This window comes from Momordica charantia, assembly GCF_013281855.1.
Source record: "Momordica charantia cultivar OHB3-1 chromosome 2 unlocalized genomic scaffold, Mcharantia_2.0 BLBB01000002.1, whole genome shotgun sequence".
Lineage (NCBI taxonomy): Eukaryota > Viridiplantae > Streptophyta > Magnoliopsida > Cucurbitales > Cucurbitaceae > Momordica > Momordica charantia.
The window spans coordinates 7,264,663-7,284,840 of record NW_028275160.1 but is presented as its reverse complement, the minus strand read 5'-3'; the positions used below and the strand labels follow the sequence as shown (position 1 = coordinate 7,284,840).

At 37.7% G+C, this 20,178-nt stretch overlaps 3 protein-coding genes across 3 annotated transcripts; 1 reads left to right on the top strand and 2 right to left on the bottom strand.

Annotated features, from left to right (window-relative positions):
• Positions 1 to 49: 49 nt before the first annotated feature.
• LOC111015467 (coatomer subunit alpha-1) lies at positions 50 to 5,659 on the bottom strand. The gene is made up of 4 exons (XM_022290497.2): positions 5,464 to 5,659; positions 4,912 to 5,135; positions 3,870 to 4,364; positions 50 to 3,361 (listed from the first exon to the last, which is right to left on the bottom strand). Exons 2-4 carry the CDS (start codon positions 5,117 to 5,119, stop codon positions 411 to 413), a joined length of 3,654 nt encoding a protein of 1,217 aa, XP_022146189.1. The 5' UTR covers positions 5,120 to 5,135; positions 5,464 to 5,659; the 3' UTR covers positions 50 to 410.
• Positions 5,660 to 6,887: 1,228 nt separating this feature from the next.
• Positions 6,888 to 9,468, top strand: LOC111015466 (cysteine protease RD19A). Its single transcript, XM_022290496.2, has 4 exons — positions 6,888 to 7,427; positions 7,698 to 7,817; positions 8,510 to 8,756; positions 8,881 to 9,468. Exons 1-4 carry the CDS (start codon positions 6,939 to 6,941, stop codon positions 9,150 to 9,152), a joined length of 1,128 nt encoding a protein of 375 aa, XP_022146188.1. The 5' UTR covers positions 6,888 to 6,938; the 3' UTR covers positions 9,153 to 9,468.
• Positions 9,469 to 10,731: 1,263 nt separating this feature from the next.
• On the bottom strand, positions 10,732 to 16,350 carry LOC111015465 (coatomer subunit alpha-1). Its single transcript, XM_022290494.2, has 4 exons — positions 16,108 to 16,350; positions 15,533 to 15,759; positions 14,411 to 14,905; positions 10,732 to 13,974 (listed from the first exon to the last, which is right to left on the bottom strand). Exons 2-4 carry the CDS (start codon positions 15,738 to 15,740, stop codon positions 11,018 to 11,020), a joined length of 3,660 nt encoding a protein of 1,219 aa, XP_022146186.1. The 5' UTR covers positions 15,741 to 15,759; positions 16,108 to 16,350; the 3' UTR covers positions 10,732 to 11,017.
• Between the last annotated feature and the right edge of the window lie 3,828 nt (positions 16,351 to 20,178).

The following is a 20,178-nucleotide window of genomic DNA, read 5'->3' as shown; positions in this document are numbered from 1 at the left end:
CCGATATGCTACTTTTTTACACCGAGTAAAACACCACAGTTTCGTGAAATATCGAAATTGACCCGAGGGGTCCTGCATACATTAACATTTAAGATGTCCCTAATAATCTGTAAGGCTGTAACAATCATCTAATCCAAAAAGGGACTCTAGTATTCTTGCCTATCACAACCTAGCATGTACCTACGTCAAAATTCTGAAAACTTTATTACAGTGAATATCACAATCAACTAAAGAACAAAAATAAGCAGAAGAAATTTAAGTAGCAGACAGCACAGTTTTTTTTTCCAATGTAGCTTTATGCTTCTGGTTTACCTTTCACAAGAACTCAACGAGAGAAGCTTCTGGCTCTGTAGCTAGAAGGGTAAGTTGAGGCATTCGAGAAAAGATCCAGCTGAACTGTGACTGCCTGCTTATCGAATCTGGGTGGGAGAACAAAGTATACCTGACGCATCTGCCCCAACAACAGCAAGATCACAAACAGTACAAAGTTGTCCGACCTGGCTTGGCACAAACCTGGAACTACAATACGGGCAAGATACGTCCTTCTGTCCTCGATAGATTGGCACGTAAGTTGCTCCACAGGTTACAAAAGGGTTTCTAAAATCATAATTCAGTTCATATGAATCTGTCATATTCCTCTCTGCAGCCTGCAGAACTTGCCTGGCAGTCTTTGCTTGGTTCTCTGGGGGATTTGTCTCTAAAAGCCTCCTGGCAAAGTTTGCTGCACTGGCAAGGTTCTTCGCCTTGAAGCAGACCGTCATAGCATTTAATAAAGCAAGCCTCAAGTGTGGCATCTGAAGGTTACAGTGGGTAAAATAGGCTGCAAGCTCCATCTGACGGGCTGGATTGTCCTTGAGTTCCCTCCTCTTAAGTTCCATTTGCGAACCCAGAACATACTCTTTGACGATGATAATTAACTCCTTAACCTCATCAACTTCCCTCCTTGACTCAACGACAATCAGAGGGATGGTATGAAGAATACCAAGAAAGAGACGAAGAGCCTCAGCAAACTTCCCAGATGTCGTAGCCTTATAACCAGCTTTAAGCTTCTCTTCCAGCTGAGTGAAACTAAAAATAAGTGCAGGGGATCCTTTTGCATTTCCATTACCAGATTCGCTGTATCCTCGTTCTACTGGCAATGATATTATGGGAACAGATGAAAGAGCACGAAGGTACGTCTGACTTCCAGCATGCAGATCCAGAAACATGGGTTTCAAAGGAGTGAAGTTTTTAATTCCAAGCTGCCTGTTAAGCAACCGCATTGCAGTATCAAAATTACCAACAGAAACATGTTCCGCTGCGAGAGATGACCGCTGGATCCAAGTCTGGTTGGCAGGAAGACCAGGAGTTGGGGCCACAAAAACTGAATTACGAGCACTGACTGATACTTTTGGTGTGTCAGCTTCAGGTGGGAGCTCCAAATCCTCAAGGTCCCATCCCCCTTCTTCCTCATTTTCTTCTGCAACTTCTCCATCCTCCAAACTTACTGGGACATCCCCATTTTGTAAGCCATCAACATCAACCACATCCAGCTCCTCACCCCAATCACCATCTGCAACCTCATCATCATCATCTGCAGGACCGCCACCCGCATTATCCAGCCCACCTTCAAATATCCCCTTCATGACTCTCAGAAGTGGCCAGTCACCAGCACACATGACAGGAGTAGGGGGCAATAATAGAGATGCTGATTTTCCTTCTGGTAAAGATGGAACATCATCTCCCAATTCGGCAGCTAACCTTTCAGCTACGTCATGTAGACCATGGATTGATGCTGTAACATAGGCAAGAGGTAAGTGGCCAGCATTCTCCAAGATCTTCACGCGCTCCTGGACATCACCAAGATATAGAGCATTATGAAATTGGCCCATGACATCATTCTTAACTTCAGCAATTTTTAACATCTTCGATAGTTTTGCCATGTTACCAGTCATGAGATAAAGGAACGATAACCTCTCAAAATTTTTTGTCTTCTGGTAGGCATATTCCACAATGCCTGCATTACCTTGACGAAGAGCCTCCACCCCAAGTCTGTACCAATGATCTTTCTCATCAATTGCTGTAGCAGAGGCAACTGCTATTTGAATATTTCCACTCTCAAGAGCCAAATTGAACCTGGTTCTCTCATCTTTTACAAAGTGAAGTGCAACCTCAGGAAACCCCTTCTGTTGCAGGTACGCAATCATTGCTTGCCCACAGAGCTGTGAATTCCTTATCATGCTCATGACATGGTCGTATCTCTTTCTTAAGAGAGATAGTTTGAACATGTACTCCGTTGCATCAATAATGAAACGCTGGTTTATTCCATCCCTATCCAAGCAAAAGAGCGTGTTGCCAAAAACCTTTGTGATATATATTGGAACATCAAGGGTTCTGATTATACCACTATCTCCATTCGGAAGGCAGTATTTTATGTGGTTTAAAGTTGTATAAATAAAGACACCGTTATCATCCCATCCTCCACTCTTTACACGAATTGTCTCATGAAGAGTGCACTGGTGTTCAAGCTTCTTGTTAGCAATAATAATTGCATGTTTACTAATCAAGGCAACGCTCTCCATGTCATTGGACCATATAACATATTTCACAAAAGGGGTTTGCAGATCACCAAGAACAATTCTCTGCTGAAGATCGTATATAACCACTTTGTCCTCTGCTCTACACAATAAGTTGCCAGTTCCAGCATAAAATATTGCATCAGTGGTGATGGGAAGGGGAGTCTTTTTAACAACCTCGTTCCTTAGATTTTTTAGTAAGACTTGGTTGTTGTTTTTATCAAGCACAGAAAACCTATTCCTAGCCACAAATACTGCTGATACTCCAACTCCTCTCTTGGCATCTTGCACATTGTCGCCTCTACCAAAGCTATCTTTAGGAACTGTGTACAATTCGTAGCATCCCCCATCCAGATCTGAGCAAATAAGAATAGCATTTTCTGTGGGGCTAAAAGAAAGAGTCCTTGGACTATGATTCAAGCTAGTGGAACCAGGCCTTCGAATTGGGGTAACTTGGGTGTCTTTTTGAGTAGAAAACTCATAGAAGCGCAGAAAGCGATCCTTTACATAAAATAGAGAATCACCACTAATAGCAAAGGCAGGTCTTTCCCTTTCCAACTTAAAAACAATCATGCCACTGTCGTGACCAGCTGCCAATAGATTCATCTCAGGATGAGCAGCAAGTATCCAGAACCTGTCATGCTCACGGCGGAATGTCTGAAGTCCAGTCCGCTTCGTTGCATCCCAAACACGTATACTTTTATCCTCTGAATTGGATACAATAATGTCCTGTTTTGCATGGAACATTACACATGATACATTATTCATGTGCCCCCTTAGTGTGTCCACTTCCCATGCCTTCGTGTCTGAAAATTAAGATAAGCAACTACCTTCAAAATCCAAAAGAAATGGAAAATATATATATAGCAAATGTTCAGTTAACATTTCATTTCATTTCCTTCTCTCTCGTTCTGAGTGTGTGCATGTATTTGTGAGGGGGGAATCTACCAGAAGAACGTGTGAAACATTTACTAACAATTAATAAATTTTAAGTCTTCACATTCATTAAAATATTCAAAGAATTTCTGAGCCTTATTCAATCCACTTGAATGAAACTGAAAACTATTGTCACTCCCTATGATCTTATTAAGAAAATTCTTTCAGGTAGTTTCTCTAACTAACCAAGTTGAAACCAACCACCTAGCGACGTCATTGACACTACAGATCAAAAAGCTGATAAGATGACTAATCAGAACAATAGTAATATTGCTGAAGTCTTGCTAACATCAGGCAGGACAAATTAAGGTCCCTCCCAAATCCAATAAATATTAGCTGTAGTTATTAAATCATGGAAAGAAAGCATTTTATTATTACCATTCATTCGCCATAATTTCACTTGACGATCGTCAGCCCCAGACACAATTAAAGGCAGGGTAGGATGGAACGCTGCCCAGTTAACTCCTCGGTCATGACCTTCCAAAACATATTTAACAACAACATCAACACCGCCAAAGAGATCAGAATTCATCTGACTCAACCGCAGCACATCATCAGCTGGGGACACTGTCTTCTTCCTCAATGCACCAATGTCCCAAACCCGTACTGTCTGATCAAGAGAAGCTGACACAACAAGATCTTCCTTGGGGTGGAAAGAAGCGCACATAACATAGTGGTTATGGCCAGTCAACACAGAGATGCAAGTACGCGACTGCCAGTTCCATATACGAATGGTCTGATCATCACTAGCACTCACAATCCACGGATACTCATGGTGAAATTGCACTGTACGGATGTAATCAAGATGTCCAAGAAGAGTAAACAGACATCTATGAGTCTTATGGTTCCATACTTTGATCTTGTAATCATCACCTGGAAAAATAAAAATGAAAACCATTTTAACATACCAAACTTGAAAATTAAGGCACTATTATGTCAATTGATGGTGCACAACATTGAATCCCCTTTCCTTGACATGCAGGTCTGACATAAATAAATTATCCATTGATTAAAAAAAACATGATCAAACTGTTATTTTCATTCCATTAGTCCAATTCTTAACTTATGGGGCTGCGAAATCCAAATTTAAATATCGGCCATCCATAATCCCTGTGCAAAATTTACTTTAGGCCAATTATTCTTTTCAAATTCATGAGGATTACTCTATCCAGAAGAGAAGAAAAAAATCTTTCAGCAACAAGGCAAGGAAACAAAGTTTGATATTTGACTTTGATTTAGCCAGAGAAAAATTTAAAATGATAGATGAGGTCTAGAGCACCAATATATACCTGTCCAGATAACATCTGCCCGGAAGGACTTGACATAGTACACAAAAGTATCAACAAAATATGCAATTATGGCTATAGCACTAACATTTTAGTTAAGAGTTATCTAGCAAAGTGAAAGATAAATATGGAACCTCCAGATACAAATAGAGGCTGAGACTTGTGAAAGTGAACCCCGCGAACAGGTCCCTCATGCTCGTCAAATCTATCAATTAGCGTGCCCATCCGATAATCCCATAGTTGGATCACTCCGCTGTGTAGACTAGCAAGGATCCATGGTCTCTTAGTGTGGAAACTCAGTCCTTTAACTCTATTACTCTTGGTCTCGAACTTCGTCAACATCTTCAAATGATGAACTCTGTAGATACATAATCAGATAGCATCAATACCCATAGTGAATTTCCATAACATCCAAGTGCCAAGCACTTCCAATTGATCATATAAATTCACTTAAAACAATTTATTACGAGTCAGTCCACACAATTTCCAGCTAACGAACAAAAACAAAATTGAGCTATGTAGGACTGAAATTTCGGAGATTAAGCTTCCAAGTAACAATTTACACTAGCTCCTCAGTAAACAAACAGACCCAAATTCCGGACGGAGCAAAACCTAATCTTGCGAATTGGGGATGATCCAAATAGTTTTCAACTATAGAATGTAACAAGGACCTATTAAATACTCACCTCAGATCTGATCAATACGTAAGAAGGCCGACGACTGCATCCACGAGCAGCAGCAGCAGCAGCAAAAGCTCAATCGATAGAGAGAGAAATGGAAAGAAGAGAAGAGAGAGAAATGACGATGAACGAGGGCTTTTGCAGTCTTCTCCTGGATCTGGCCTCAGTGGAGTGTCAGGCCAGCGTCGTAATTTTTTTAAAATGGTGGAATTTTGTTAATTTATAGACAATTATGATTTTGTTAATTTAAGAAGAATCTAAGGTTTTAATTGGTTGGGGCTCATCATCCATGAATATTTTCTAGTTTTTCTTTTTCTTTTAGGTTAATATTTTCTAGTTCGATTTTAATTGGTTGGAGCCCATCATCCATCAATATTTTCATCCAAATGTTTATAGTTCATCGTGGTAAAGTTTTCAATTTCAATCGAAATAGCGAAATTTCAATTAAATATCGATAAAATGTTATGTAAATATTGAAAACTTAAGAAATCGTAATTTAAATTAACAAATAAATATTTTTCTATTTCTAAATAAGTTTGAAATAATTAACATTAATATTATATATAATTAGCAATTTGTTGATATTTTTTTATATTTTGTTAATCTTTTTTGCAATAAAATTGAAATGTCTATTTATCACTCAGGTTATTGTCGAATTTATAGATACATGAAAATGTTGATAGATATGTAAACGTGTCGGCAGATATTTAATATCATAATTACCGCATAATATTGATTTTTCATCAATATAATAATAAAAACTCAGGTCATTGTCGAATTTATAGATACATGAAAATATTGATAGATATGTAAATGTGTCGACAGATAATTAATATCATAATTATTGTATAATATTGATTTTTCATCAATATAGTAATAAAAAAATAAAGTTAAAACAAGTAAGCTCAAACTATAATAACTAAAAATTTTAGAATATAAAGATTGACCAAATTTATATATTAACTAAAAAATTATTTTAAACTACGTATATTTGCAATTTTGATTTGAAACAAAATACCAAATCGGCGACTAAGGCCTTGATTGACAAAAAGCCCAACAAGGACCAGAGTGAGACCAAGCCCAAATCCCCTACTGGGCCGGACCGAACAACCAAACTCAAAATTACCCAATCAAAAATGCCAATACTCGCTTTAAGAAGGCCCAATCATAATCCTCCACGTGCCGTTTCGTCATTGGGCTTCACGTTTACCCTTTCTTCAAGCAAAACACAGATAAAGCGGGTAGTTATATCCTATGACGTCAGAAAACGATTCCCCGAATCCCCACCGTCCGTTTCTCCGTGGGGCCCGCTGGGATTGGAAAACAACGACTAAGATCGAAATACTAATTTGGTTAAAATGTAACCGTCTACATATTAGTACAGCTCGCCTGAACGAGCATCAGCATAAAAAGGCCTCCCCTGAGAGTATTTTTCACAGCTTTTTTCTTCTTCTCCATCTCTACATTTTTTTTTGGTTAAAATGGTTAGCTATTTTTCTTTCTTCGTTGTTCTCTCAATCCTCGCCGTCTCGGCGATCGGCGGTGAGGTCCTCTCCGTCGAATCGGAGGGCGACAATTTAATCCGGCAGGTCGTGGATGACGGAGGAGTCAACGAGGGAAGTAACGGGGACGATCTCCTCCTCGGAGCCGAGCACCATTTTTCGCTCTTCAAGCGCAAGTTTGGGAAGTCGTATGCCTCCCAGGAGGAGCATGATCACAGGTTCAGGGTATTCAGAGCTAATCTGCGGCGAGCACAGCGCCACCAGGCCCTTGATCCCTCTGCTACTCATGGCGTCACTCAGTTTTCTGATTTGACTCCATCGGAGTTCCGAAAATCGTTTCTAGGGCTTCGAGGGCCCCGTCTTGGCCTTCCTGCCGATGCTAACAAGGCTCCTATTCTTCCTATTGATGATCTCCCAACCGATTTCGATTGGAGAGATCATGGAGCTGTCACGGAAGTTAAGAATCAGGTTATCTCTCTCTCTCTATCTCTCTGAATTTCCTTTTACAATTTCTTATACTTTAATCTTTGATTTGGGGGTTTCTCGATTCTCTTTCGTTTCTATAATATCTTAGTGTTAAATAAAGCTATTTTGTCAATGGTTGTAACTTGTTATTCATTCTCTGTATCTGTCATTCTTTACGATGATGATAACTTCCAATTAATTATTTTAGAAGCAAAGGTAAGTTTTATTTATTAAACCGAGGTCTTGATCGTTGTGATTAATTTGTTTTATAAGGGTTCGTGTGGATCGTGCTGGAGTTTCAGTACAACCGGTGCTCTTGAAGGCGCCAACTTCCTTGCTACCGGCAAACTTGTTAGCCTTAGCGAACAACAGCTTGTTGACTGTGATCACGAGGTTGGGTTTCTACTTTCATTTGTCTTTGATTTTCTGTTCTTTAAGTGAATTTTGCGGACTTTTCGTCTAGGTAATGATCGTCTATAGTTTTTATAGGGTGTCATTCATTCGAACCTATTTTTGCACCTGATTCCAGAATTTTAGAAAGCAAAATACCTTTTTTGCTCTATGATTTCCGCTTAGGTTGATGGTAAATATTTGCGTCTGTCTAGTCGTAGCTGCAATAGAAGACCTGTACTAGCAAATTTGCAGGCCAGTAAAGGATTCAAGTGCAAGGTCTGGCCTTGCAGGTTGCTTGAAGTACTCGATAGATAATTTACTCTTTGGTGCAAGAGATGAATGATTTATTTGAAGTTTTGGAAGGTTTATTCTATATGTGATGTTGCATAATGTCTAAGATTATCAATTGTTTCTATGTATGTAATTCGAAGTGAAGATATCTTGGTGTTGCTTAATGTTCATTAATTATATCAGTAAAGTCATATATACATATTTTGCATTCTTGACTTCTTATCCATCTAAACATTAAAGATATGCACTTAAATGAATATCCTTAATTTTCTTCACAAATTTCCTTTGTAGTTGTGAAGGATATTCATGCTCATCTTTGTATTATCTACTCTGAGGCTTCATTAAAGAAGGTTTTTCTTTTTATTTACTTGCAAATCAACGCACTTCTATACTTTTGCCAGTGTGATCCAGAAGAAAAAAATTCCTGTGATGCTGGCTGCAATGGGGGGTTAATGAATAGTGCTTTTGAGTACACACTAAAAGCTGGGGGACTTATGAGAGAGAAAGATTACCCATACACTGGTACAGATCGTGGAACCTGCAAATTTGAAAAGTCCAAAATTGCTGCATCAGTGGCCAACTTTAGTGTTGTCTCCCTTGATGAAGAACAAATTGCTGCCAATCTCGTGAAAAATGGCCCTCTCGCAAGTAAATACCTTCAATTCAACCACTTACTTTCTTGAATCCCTCTGTCTGTAGGTAGAGTTATAACATTCCCCTCTATTAAGCCTCTACTATAGTTGCTGACTGGCTCAATTTACCTTGAATGCAGTTGCCATCAATGCCGTATTCATGCAGACTTATATAGGAGGGGTTTCTTGCCCTTACATTTGCTCAAAGCATTTGGATCATGGAGTCCTGTTGGTCGGCTATGGATCTGCTGGCTATGCTCCCATCCGCCTAAAAGAGAAGCCCTACTGGATCATTAAGAACTCCTGGGGAGAAAACTGGGGTGAGAATGGATACTACAAAATCTGCAAGGGCCGCAACATCTGTGGAGTCAATTCCATGGTGTCGACAGTCGCCGCAGTTCATACTGCCTAGTTTATATGAACACACTGCCATATTTCCTGTATATAATGCAACATTATCACTGTATGGCAGAAAGTTATGAACTGCCATTTCAAGCTTAGAATGTCTCTCTAAAAGTAGAATGAACCCTTTGCTTTGTGTTGGTTTAGAAACTTGAAAAAGCAGCTTACTTATCATATATGCATGGTTTAGTTCACGCTGTTGTAAGAAAGAAATCTGCATATCTGTGTATGTGAATTGTGGTTGGCTCACCTACTGAACTTGATGCCATATGAAAAAACCTCCTATTGTAAATGTCAAACGTTGATGGCGAAAGATGCGTTTCTGATGTGTTGTCTCAATCTTTTTGTGATGCTAAACGTCAACATGATAATGACAAATTCCCTGAGCATTGTTTTAATGATTATTAAATTAATCCATTTTGGAAGGTAGCCTTTTTTTTTTTTTTGTCAACATCGGTTATTGTCCCCACTCCACTTGCAAGAGATGATATCGGGTTGGTAAATATGTTACCATCTCATGGAAGTCTTCTCATGATGATATTGAAATTGTGATATGAATTTTGGAGTTCTCGAGTTTAAGAAGTTGAAGCAATTGGTGATCTATTAGAAGAAGTCACCCTTTGCATGTGCAAAATATCAAAACTCCATCTGCCAAACTCACCTTAAAAGACAATGGTTTTGCTTATGGGGGTTGTAACCTATCTTTTGGTTGGAAAAGTATCGTGGCTTATTTCAATGGGATATTTTTTTGGAAAAAACTTCCCTCTTGAAGCTCCGATCACAACGCATGAATTGAATCTTCAGGAGAGAAGTTTTGTCTTATTTTTTTCTTGTGACTTCACATTTGCTATCTCATCAATTTGTAAAAATCATGTTTGAGTTGTTTGGAATGATACTCTAAAATAATATTTTTAATAAGTTGAATGTTCAAATTTCCACCATTATATTCCTAAAAAGCTCCAGGGTGACAAGTATTTAGATAGAATTATGATAATATAGTTGTCCCACATTATTTGAGAATACTAGTAATTAAATTGTAAAGATGCAAAGTTTAAGTAAATTTAATAATTTTAACAATTACATACGAACATGAGATATAATGATCAAGTCAAGTAATTTTAATTGCACACGAAATCTCATGACCATGACCAATCCACCATCCTCGTAAGCACACTTCTCTTCGAACTCTATAATCCGAAGTCTCTTAATTCTTTTTATCATATTCGAAGTATTCAAACCAGCTTGCATGCATCACAACAAAACTCTCAAACCAATCATCTAATCCTAATAGTTTAGTGTCAAAGAAGCTAGTCACAAAGTTTGAACTCATCATTTCTAAATCCATTTATTTTTCATCCACCTTAGTCACCAGTAACCAGCCCATAGAGGTAAGAACTAAGAAGTCCCAGACTCATTTTCAAAAAAAGGAAGAAAAAAGGTACTAGAGAACAAATAAGCAAATGGAAGCTCACAAAAATGTTCATCTTTTACCAAGCATCAAAAACATCGACGCATAACAGATAACAGAAATCGGCGCGAGGGTCCTCCCAACATTAACATGTAAGAGATGTCATCCCTGTAACAATCAATTCATATAAAGCCCTCTTGTATTTTATCTCATCCATACCTAACATGAATAGCCTAATTCAAAATTCTTAGAAACTTTATTACAGTGATATCACAATCGACTAAACAAAAAGAAACGAGAAGAAATTTTAAGTAGCAGACAACCGAAATTCTTTCAAGGTAGCTGATTACTCCATCACTTTCTTTTACCTTCCACAAGTACACGTGAATACTCTCAACAACAAAAGCTCCTGCAGTCAGGAAGACAAGTGAGGTCATTGGAAAAAGATATAATTCCCACAAGTCTGATCATCGATTCTGGGTGAGAGAGCAAAGTAAACCAGACGCATCTGCTCCAACCACAGCAAGATCACAAACAGTACAAAGTTGGCCTTCCTGACTTAGCACAAACCTGGAACTACAGTATGGGCAAGAAACATCCTTCTGACCCCGATAAATTGGCACGTAAGTTGCACCACAGGTCACAAAAGGGTTTCTAAAATCATAGTTCAGTACGGATGCATCTGTCATATTCCTTTCTGCAGCCTGCAGCACTTGCCTGGCTGTCTTAGCTTGATTCTCAATTGAAGGATTAGTCTCTAGAAGTCGCCGGGCGAAATTTGCCGCGCTGGCAAGGTTCTTGGCCTTGTAGCAGACAGTCATGGCATTTAATAGAGCAAGCCTCAAATGTGGCAACTGAAGGTTGCAGTGAGTAAAATAGGCTGCAAGCTCCATCTGACGTACTGGATCGTCCTTGAGTTCCCTCCTCTTCAGTTCCATTTGCAAACCCAAAACGTACTCTTTAACAATAATAATTAGCTCCTTCACCTCGTCGACTTCCCTCCTTGACTCAACAACAATCAGAGGGATGGTATGAAGAATACTAAGAAAAAGACGAAGAGCCTCAGCAAACTTCCCAGATGTTGTAGCCTTATAACCAGCTTTAAGCTTCTCTTCCAACTGAGTGAAACTGTAAATAAGAGCAGGGGATCCTTTTGCATTTGCATTACCAGATTCATTGAATCCTCGTTCTACTGCCAATGATATTATCGGAGCAGATGAAAAAGCACGAAGAAAGGTCTGACTTCCAGCATGAAGATCCAGAAATATGGTTCTCAAAGGAGCAAAGTTTCTAATTCCTAGTTGCCTATTAAGCAATCTCATTGCAGTATCAAAATTACCAGCCGCAGCATGCTCTGCAGCAAGAGATGACCGCTGGATCCAAATCTGACTGGCAGCCAGGCCAGGAGTCGGGGCCACAAAAACTGAATTGCGAGTGCTGACTGATACTTTTGGAGTCTCAGCTTCAGGTGGGAGCTCCAGATCTTCAAGGCCCCATCCCCCTTCTTCGTCATTTTCTTCTCCCACTTCTCCATCATCCAAAATTGTTGCAACATCCCCATTCTGTAAGCCCTCCACACCAACCACATCCAGCTCCTCGCCCCAATCACCTTCTGCAACCTCATCATCATCTTCGTCAGCACGCCCGCCGCCCGCATGATCCAGCCCACCTTCAAATATACCTTTCATGACTCTCAAAAGTGGCCAATCAACACCACACATGACTGGAGTAGGAGGCAAGAGGAGGGATGCAGTTTTGCCTTCTGGTAAAGATGGAATGTCGTCTCCCAATTCAGCAGCTAGCCTTTCAGCTATATCATGTAAACCATGGGTTGACGCTGTGATATATGCAAGAGGTAAGTGGCCAACATTCTCCAAGATCTTCACCCGCTCAAGGACATCACCAAGATATAGAGCATTATGAAACTGACCCATGACGTCATTCTTAACTTCAGCTATTTTTAACATCTTGGACAGTTTTGCTGTGTTACCAGTTATGAGATAAAGGAATGATAACCTCTCAAAATTTTTTGTTTTCTGGTAGGCATATTCCACAATGCCTGCATTACCTTGACGGAGAGCCTCCACACCCAGCCTGTACCAATGATCTTTCTCATCAATTGCTGTAGCAGAAGCAACTGCTATCTGAATGTTTCCACTCTCAAGAGCTAAATTGAACCTGGTTCTCTCATCCTTCACAAAGTGAAGTGCAACCTCAGGAAACCCCTTTTGTTGCAAATACGCAATCATAGCTTGCCCACAGAGCTGTGAGCTCCTTATCATGCTCATGACATGGTCAAATCGCTTCTTCAAGAGAGAGAGTTTGAATATGTATTCTGTTGCATCAATAACAAAAGGTCGAACTGTTCCATCCCTATCCAAGCAAAAAAGAGTATTGCCAGAAACCTTCGTAAGATAGATTGGAACATCAAGGGTTCTGATTATACCACTATCTCCATTGGGGAGGCAATACTTTATGTGGTTTAGGGTCGTGTAAATAAAAACACCATTATCATCCCATGCTCCACTCTTTACGCGAATTGTCTCATGAAGGGTGCACTGGTGAACAAGCTTCTTGTTAGCAATAATAATTGCATGTTTGCTAAGCAAGGCAACACTCTCCATGTCATTGGACCAAACAACATACTTAATAAAAGGGGTTTGAAGATCACCAAGAATAATTCTCTGCTGAAGATCGTATATAACAACTTTATCCTCTGCTCGACACAATAAATTACCAGTTCCAGCATAAAATATTGCATCTGCAGTAATGGGAATGGGGACCTTTTTAACAACTTCATTCTTAAGATTCTTTAGTAAGACTTGGTTGTGACTTTTATCAAGCACAGCAAATCTATTCCGAGCCACAAACACTGCTGATCCTCCAAGTCCTCTCTTTGCATCTTGGAAGCTATCACCTCTACCAATGCTATCCTTAGGAATGGTGTAAAATTCATAACATCCCCCATCCAGATCTGAGCAAATAAGGACAGTATTTTCTGTAGGGCTAAAAGAAAGGGTCCTTGGGCTCTGATTCAAGCTAGTGGTACCAGGTCTTCGAATCGGTATGACCTGTGAATCTTTTTGAGTGGAAAACTCATAGAAGCGTAGAAAGCGGTCCTTCACATAAAATAGAGAATCACCACTAATAGCAAAGGCAGGTCTTTCCCTCTCCAACTTAAAAACAATCATGCCACTGTCATGACCAGCTGCCAGTAGATTCATCTCAGGATGAGCAGAAAGTATCCAGAACCGGTCATGCTCACGGCGGAATGTCTGAAGTCCAGTCCGCTTCGTCGCGTCCCAAACACGAATACTTTTATCCTCTGAATTGGATACAATAATGTCCTGTTTTGCATGGAACATTACACATGATACATTATTCATGTGCCCCCTTAGTGTGTCCACTTCCCATGCTTTTGTATCTGAAAGGTAAATGACAGAGTCAGCCTTAAAAGCCAATATTTATATTATTTGATGCCAGATATTGCATTGATAAGGGTTACTAACATTTTCTCCCGGGGGGTACACCACACCAAGAAGAACATATGAAAAAATGTTTCCCGTTAATCCTACACTTAAAATGTGTACTTAAATAAATTTAGATTCAATAAAGTACTCACTTCTCATTGAATTTCCAAACTTGTCCAAGCCACTCCTTATGGCTTGTAACCTATCTCTTGGTCAACTTAAACACTCAGGGGATAAAGAGATGATGGGATGACTTTCCTACTGTCTACATACAACTTGTATTGTTAAAATAAATCATTATCAGGCAGGATAACTAGATGGACTCTCAAATTTGAAAAGCACAAACTAAAATTAAACTCTATGGAGAGCACATGTTCTTGGTTTAAGTACCGTTCATTCGCCACAATTTCACCTGCCTATCATCAGCCCCAGACACAATCAAAGGCAGAGTAGGATGGAATGCCGCCCAATTAACCCCTCGGTCATGACCTTCCAAGACATATTTAACAACAGCATCAACACCACCAAATAGATCAGCATTCATTTGACTCAACCGCAAGACGTCATCTGCTGGGGATACAGTCTTCTTCCTCAGGGCACCAATGTCCCAAACACGAACAGTCTGATCTAGAGAAGCTGACACAACAAGATCTTCCTTAGGATGGAACGAAGCACACATAACATAGTGGTTGTGACCCGTCAATACAGAGATACAAGTACGTGACTGCCAGTTCCATATACGAATAGTCTGATCATCACTAGCACTTACAATCCATGGATACTCATGGTGAAATTGCACAGTACGTATATAATCAAGGTGTCCAAGAAGAGTAAATAGACATCTATGAGTCTTATAGTTCCACACTTTAATCTTATAGTCATCCCCTGGAAAAAGAAAAATCAACAATATTTTTTCATAACAAATCTAAATAAATTTCATTTATAAAAAAAATGCTTGGAATAGCATGATATACATCAGTAATACTCTTGTTCAACAATGCCATTAACAGGTGCAAAGAAAACTATTAAGCCCCTCCTGAAAATAAGGTAGGCATCCAACACTAAATTTCGATTTTTCAATTTATACAGAAGAGATAATAATCTTCTATGCTCATTTATGAACTATCATTCTCATTCTTAATAAAAGAAGCTTTTCATCACTGCCATGCATGAAGTAATGCAAATAAGTAAAGCACTCAATTGCCTCATACTCTAATCGTTTCAACAAATGAGTAGAAAATTACCTGAAAAGAACAGCAGAAGAATGGGGCACTCTTTTAGCAACTAGTTAGAAAATAAAATTTGAAATTTTAATTCAATTACTTTAGAATAATCCTAAACGCTTATAACAAAGGCATTTCGGCATGTAACTACAGCACAATATGCATTTTCAGGGCACCTCTACATCTCTTTGGGAGGATTCCAGAAACCACATCCACTAATATCAATAATTGTTCGAGGAATAACACTCAGCTGTTACTTTTCTAAAGCAGAGTAGAGTAAAGATGAAACCTCCGGACACGAATAGTGGCTGAGACTTGTGAAAGTGAACACCGCGAACTGGCCCCTCGTGCTCATCAAATCTATCAATAAGCGTGCCCATCCGGTAATCCCACAACTGGATCACTCCGCTGTGAAGACTTGCAAGGATCCATGGCCTCTTACTGTGGAAACTCAATCCTTTGACTCTGTTACTCTTCGTTTCAAACTTCGTCAGCATCTTCTTCGACCAAAGAACTCTGTACCAAAACAGGTCGCATCAAATCCCAAAACGTATTAACCTTATCACACACCCAAGTGCCAAAATCCTCCCCCGGATCATAAAATCTCGCTTACCCAACAAAATCCCCACTTAGAAAACAAAACACCAGTCAAAACCACACGGTTCCGCATTACATTACAATAAATTCAAATCGAACAACCCACAATTCGAATTCCGTATATTAAGTTTTCAAGTAGAATTCACGCCCATTTCAAAGCAACCAAACAGTACAAATATCTAAACCTAACCATGCAAATTGGCGCCAGATCTACACACCCTTCCAACAAAAAAGAACGTCATTCGCAAGGATTCAACACAATCGTACCTCAGATCCGATCAGTATGCAAGAAATCAACAAAAGCCCAGAATTGCATCCACAATCGGCACCAGCATAAGCAGACGCAGTGAATATAACTTGTTTAGAAAGGCGCGAAAGAATTTGGGAAATGGCGAGAGGGAAAATGGTGATTCGTGAATGAGAAACAAAAAAGAAAGGGCTCGCAGTGTTCTCCCGGATCTGGCCTTCAGCGTCCCAATGTTTTAAGAAAGATGAAGCAAAGAACGCAGATGTGGAATTTAATTAATTAATTCTTTAAAACAACAATTAAATTAAAACCAATATATGTAGACAATATAAATTTTATAATAAAATAAAAAATGTTTTATTTCTCTTTTATAAGTTTCTTACAGCATTACAATGTAATTTTTTCTTCCCCATTTTATTAAAACTAGTCCAACTTAGATGTAGTTTTTGAAAAATAAAATTTTGAGAAATTTCAAATATATATTTTCTATTTTATAATATTTTCAAACATGATTGTTAATCAAATGAATTTGACTAGTTATACCGTGGAACAGTGGTAGATCTAAAATTTTTATTTAAATGGTCGAAAAGGCTTGGACACGTACACGTAGAATTCAGTTAATGTGTTTAAATTATTTTGTATATAATAGAAAAAGAAAGTTTATTAAAGTTGAGGGGTTAAGCCCGTAGACCTATGGTAGATCTGCCCCTATTGTGAAATATTGATCTTTTTCTTTTTTTAGTTCATTAGTAATGGGTACGGCGATGATTGACCCTTTTAATCTTGCATAATTTTATTTTATGATTTAACCAATTCAATTATAAAATTGGTCGAAGATACGATTCAACATCAAATATTTATGCAAATATGAGTTTAGTTTCGTAATTGATATGTCTCTCACCAAAAATTCACAAGTTCAAATACCTCACCCCTACTTGTTGTACTAAACAAAAATTAATGTAATAATCTATTTAAATTACATCTATGAGATGCAAAAATAGATCGGTAGTGAGATAAAATGATGTAATATGTTCTATATATTATAATAAATTAGTAGCGAGATAAAAATAAATTGTCAAAACGAGTATAACTCAGTGATAATTGGTATATATCTCCAAGAGGTTGTGTTTGGGGATGAAATATCCTTTCGCCACGTGGAGGACGGGGATCCGCCGCTGATAGAAGAATCAAAGGAACAAGCTTACGGAGCACCATCTCGGAACCCTCCGAGATGGAGCATCTGCCACTTCTTATTAATGATCGACTTGGTATTTCCAAGAAAGTGTCCGAGTTCTATCTGCTCGAACCCGACACATTCGGCCTCAAGTCCGACCAAGGTAACTGCTTGTCACAACCTCTGTCGGAACCTAAACCTATAAATAGAGGACTTCATTTCACCATCAGGAAAGGAATTTCTCCTCGAACTTAATATTGAGTCCGAGTTGCTTACTGACTCGAGCGTCAGAGATTTTACCCTCTTGTGCAGGTCTTCTCTTAGCATTTCGGGTCGGAACAAGGATCAGGTTTGAGCTAGATTGACGTTGTGCAAATTCTTGCATAAACAGGTCGTGAGTTCAATCCTTCACCTCACATGTTGTACTATATATATATATATATAATAAATTATTGGATAATAAGAAGTAAGATACCAATTATTAATTATATTTTGTTTTACAGATAAAGGTATCAATTATCTTGGTTCCTAGTTAAATAAACATTTATATGCCATAAATGACATAAATAATCTATTTGATATAATACATTAATAATTTGACAAGTAATTGCATAACTTGTATAATAATACAAACTTAGAATATATCTCAACAATTAATTAAAAGAAATATTGATCAACAATTAAAGCTAGATAACTATTTTATTTTTTACTTTTGAAACTAAAAATAAAATGTTATCAAATAAAGATGTTTTTTTTAGTACTTGGCCAAACAAAGGTGTTAAAGGTAACACGACATTGAACAGAATTAGATGATTGTCGAAAATTATAAAGTAATTTTGATTATATTTGTAATCGTAAAAGTAATTGTTATTAACTTTTACAATATTTGAAATTAGTCCAAGAAGAGAATTGGGCTGGACCATAGCTTTTGAACTAACTCAACTGGATGATTTTAGTAGGCCCTAAATTCATGGGCCTTCAGTAGTCTCTTGACCTATAGGAGGAGATGGTATGAAATAGGGAAATTAATAATGGAAAATAGCCAACTATTTTTGTTAAGTGCAACAAAGGTTTTTTTAGTACAACATGTGGGTTGCGGAATCGAACTTATAACTTTTTTGTTCGAGATATATGTCAATTACTGCCATATTCGCTTTGCCATATTCGCTTTGGTACTGGGATGAGGTGCGGAATCAAACTTATAACTTTTTGATTTGAGATATATGTCAATTACTGTCATATTCGCTTTGGTACTGGGATGAACTATCTTTAGGAGGAAAAAAATGACGACTTCATATCGTCGAGTTATATGAGTTATATTGTTTTTATAAAATTTTATAAATTTAAAATGACTCACAATTTTGTAGGCTGGTTACAAGGTATTCGTTTTACCAATTATGCCCCCTTTATTTTTTTGTTCGCTCCCTGACTGTGTGATTTCAAATTATATTTTCAGGTAAAATATTTTCTTGACCAAAATGATTAGATAATTTGTAGGATTTCATCTTGTTCTGAGGCAATTTTAGTATATAAATTAAGATTAAAAGTCTATATTAATATCTTTGAATTTAGGTCGACCAGTAAAAGACATATATCTCCGACTAAAAGGTGGTGTGTTTGAACTCCACATTCACATGTTATTTACTAAAAGAGATCTTATATTAATCAACTTTTTTTTCCCTTTTAACAAACATTCAAACAAATAAACTTAATTACATTCCTTTCAAATCAAATTAAACACACAAATAAACTTAATTACATTCCTTTAAAATCAAATTAAAGATCTTTTTAAAATCATTAATTCATTCAGCTTTCTTGATTTCAAACATGAGGATAAAAAATTCCAATCACATCTTTAAACTAACATGTATTATATTTTTATTTATGATTTTTATGATATATGTAAACTATCTGCCACATCATCATATTATTTGGGTCAAAACTTAGCTTAATTATATAATCCAAATCAAGTACCTTTTAGAGAGAGATCCTACCCATCACTGATAATAAAGGTCAATCATATCCTCTTTTTAAAAAATCATGGTACAACTATTTTAATTTTCCCACATGCAAAATGTACAATTTTATCTATATTTATTATTCATGGCGGTACCCTCCAAATCAAGTACTTTTCACAAATAATAAATAAAAACTTTCGATAATATACATATTTGTACACGAAATTGATACTCAAATGTCTCAAGTCGAAATTCACTCACAAGCGAGTTTGACATCTATATTTATAGGCAACTCACAATCGGTCATTGAATAAAAGCGATAGCCCCTCTAAAAATCGGGGTGTACTTCAAAGATCATGCGAGTATTAACTGTCCACGCGAGGTGGATATGGTGATAACCGCCTAGAGATATTACGTACATAACCACGTCCTGAGATCTTCTATTAGGATCCACTTAACTCTCGACGGTGCAGTTAGACAACCTTCTATAAAACTCGATGGCTGCTTGGAGCCAACTTTGTTCGATAATTCAATGTATAGCTCAGAAATGTATTGTCGAATTCCTCAAGATAGCAACACGTGTCCGGTTTGAAACTCATCCTTCATCAATATATAAAATAAAAATGATGGAATAGATGACAACTATATATATTTGATTTTGGGTATCAAATATTCCTTTGCCAAAGGAATCAGTTGAATAACTCACCCCATGTGACGAGGCATTACACCATGCAATTCCAATTATTGTCCTTTTTCTTTTTTTAATATTAAAAATGCTCCCATGTCTTGATCAAGATATTTAGTTTTTGTCCTTTTTTTTAACCCCTAAAATTCATCAATTAAATATCAAATTTAAAAGTAATATAATTGTCTTATCTATGGTTCATATTACGTCAAAAATTAGCTATTCAATCGAGGATTTTTAATAAAATATCATTTGAAAATGGTCATGGTTGTCC

Bases quoted from the DNA above. Each gene is read 5' to 3' on its own strand.
- LOC111015465 (XM_022290494.2), bottom strand. From the start codon at position 15,740: ATGCTGACGAAGTTTGAAACGAAGAGTAACAGAGTCAAAGGATTGAGT. The intron at 14,906-15,532 runs GTTTCATCTTTA...TTCTTTTTCCAG, and splicing joins GCCACTATTCGTGTCCGGAG to GGGATGACTATAAGATTAAA. The intron at 13,975-14,410 runs GTACTTAAACCA...TTTACCTTTCAG, and splicing joins GAAATTGTGGCGAATGAACG to ATACAAAAGCATGGGAAGTG.
- LOC111015466 (XM_022290496.2), top strand. From the start codon at position 6,939: ATGGTTAGCTATTTTTCTTTCTTCGTTGTTCTCTCAATCCTCGCCGTC. The intron at 7,818-8,509 runs GTTGGGTTTCTA...TACTTTTGCCAG, and splicing joins TTGTTGACTGTGATCACGAG to TGTGATCCAGAAGAAAAAAA. The intron at 8,757-8,880 runs GTAAATACCTTC...CCTTGAATGCAG, and splicing joins GAAAAATGGCCCTCTCGCAA to TTGCCATCAATGCCGTATTC.
- LOC111015467 (XM_022290497.2), bottom strand. From the start codon at position 5,119: ATGTTGACGAAGTTCGAGACCAAGAGTAATAGAGTTAAAGGACTGAGT. The intron at 4,365-4,911 runs GTTCCATATTTA...TTATTTTTCCAG, and splicing joins GCCTCTATTTGTATCTGGAG to GTGATGATTACAAGATCAAA. The intron at 3,362-3,869 runs GTAATAATAAAA...CTTAATTTTCAG, and splicing joins GAAATTATGGCGAATGAATG to ACACGAAGGCATGGGAAGTG.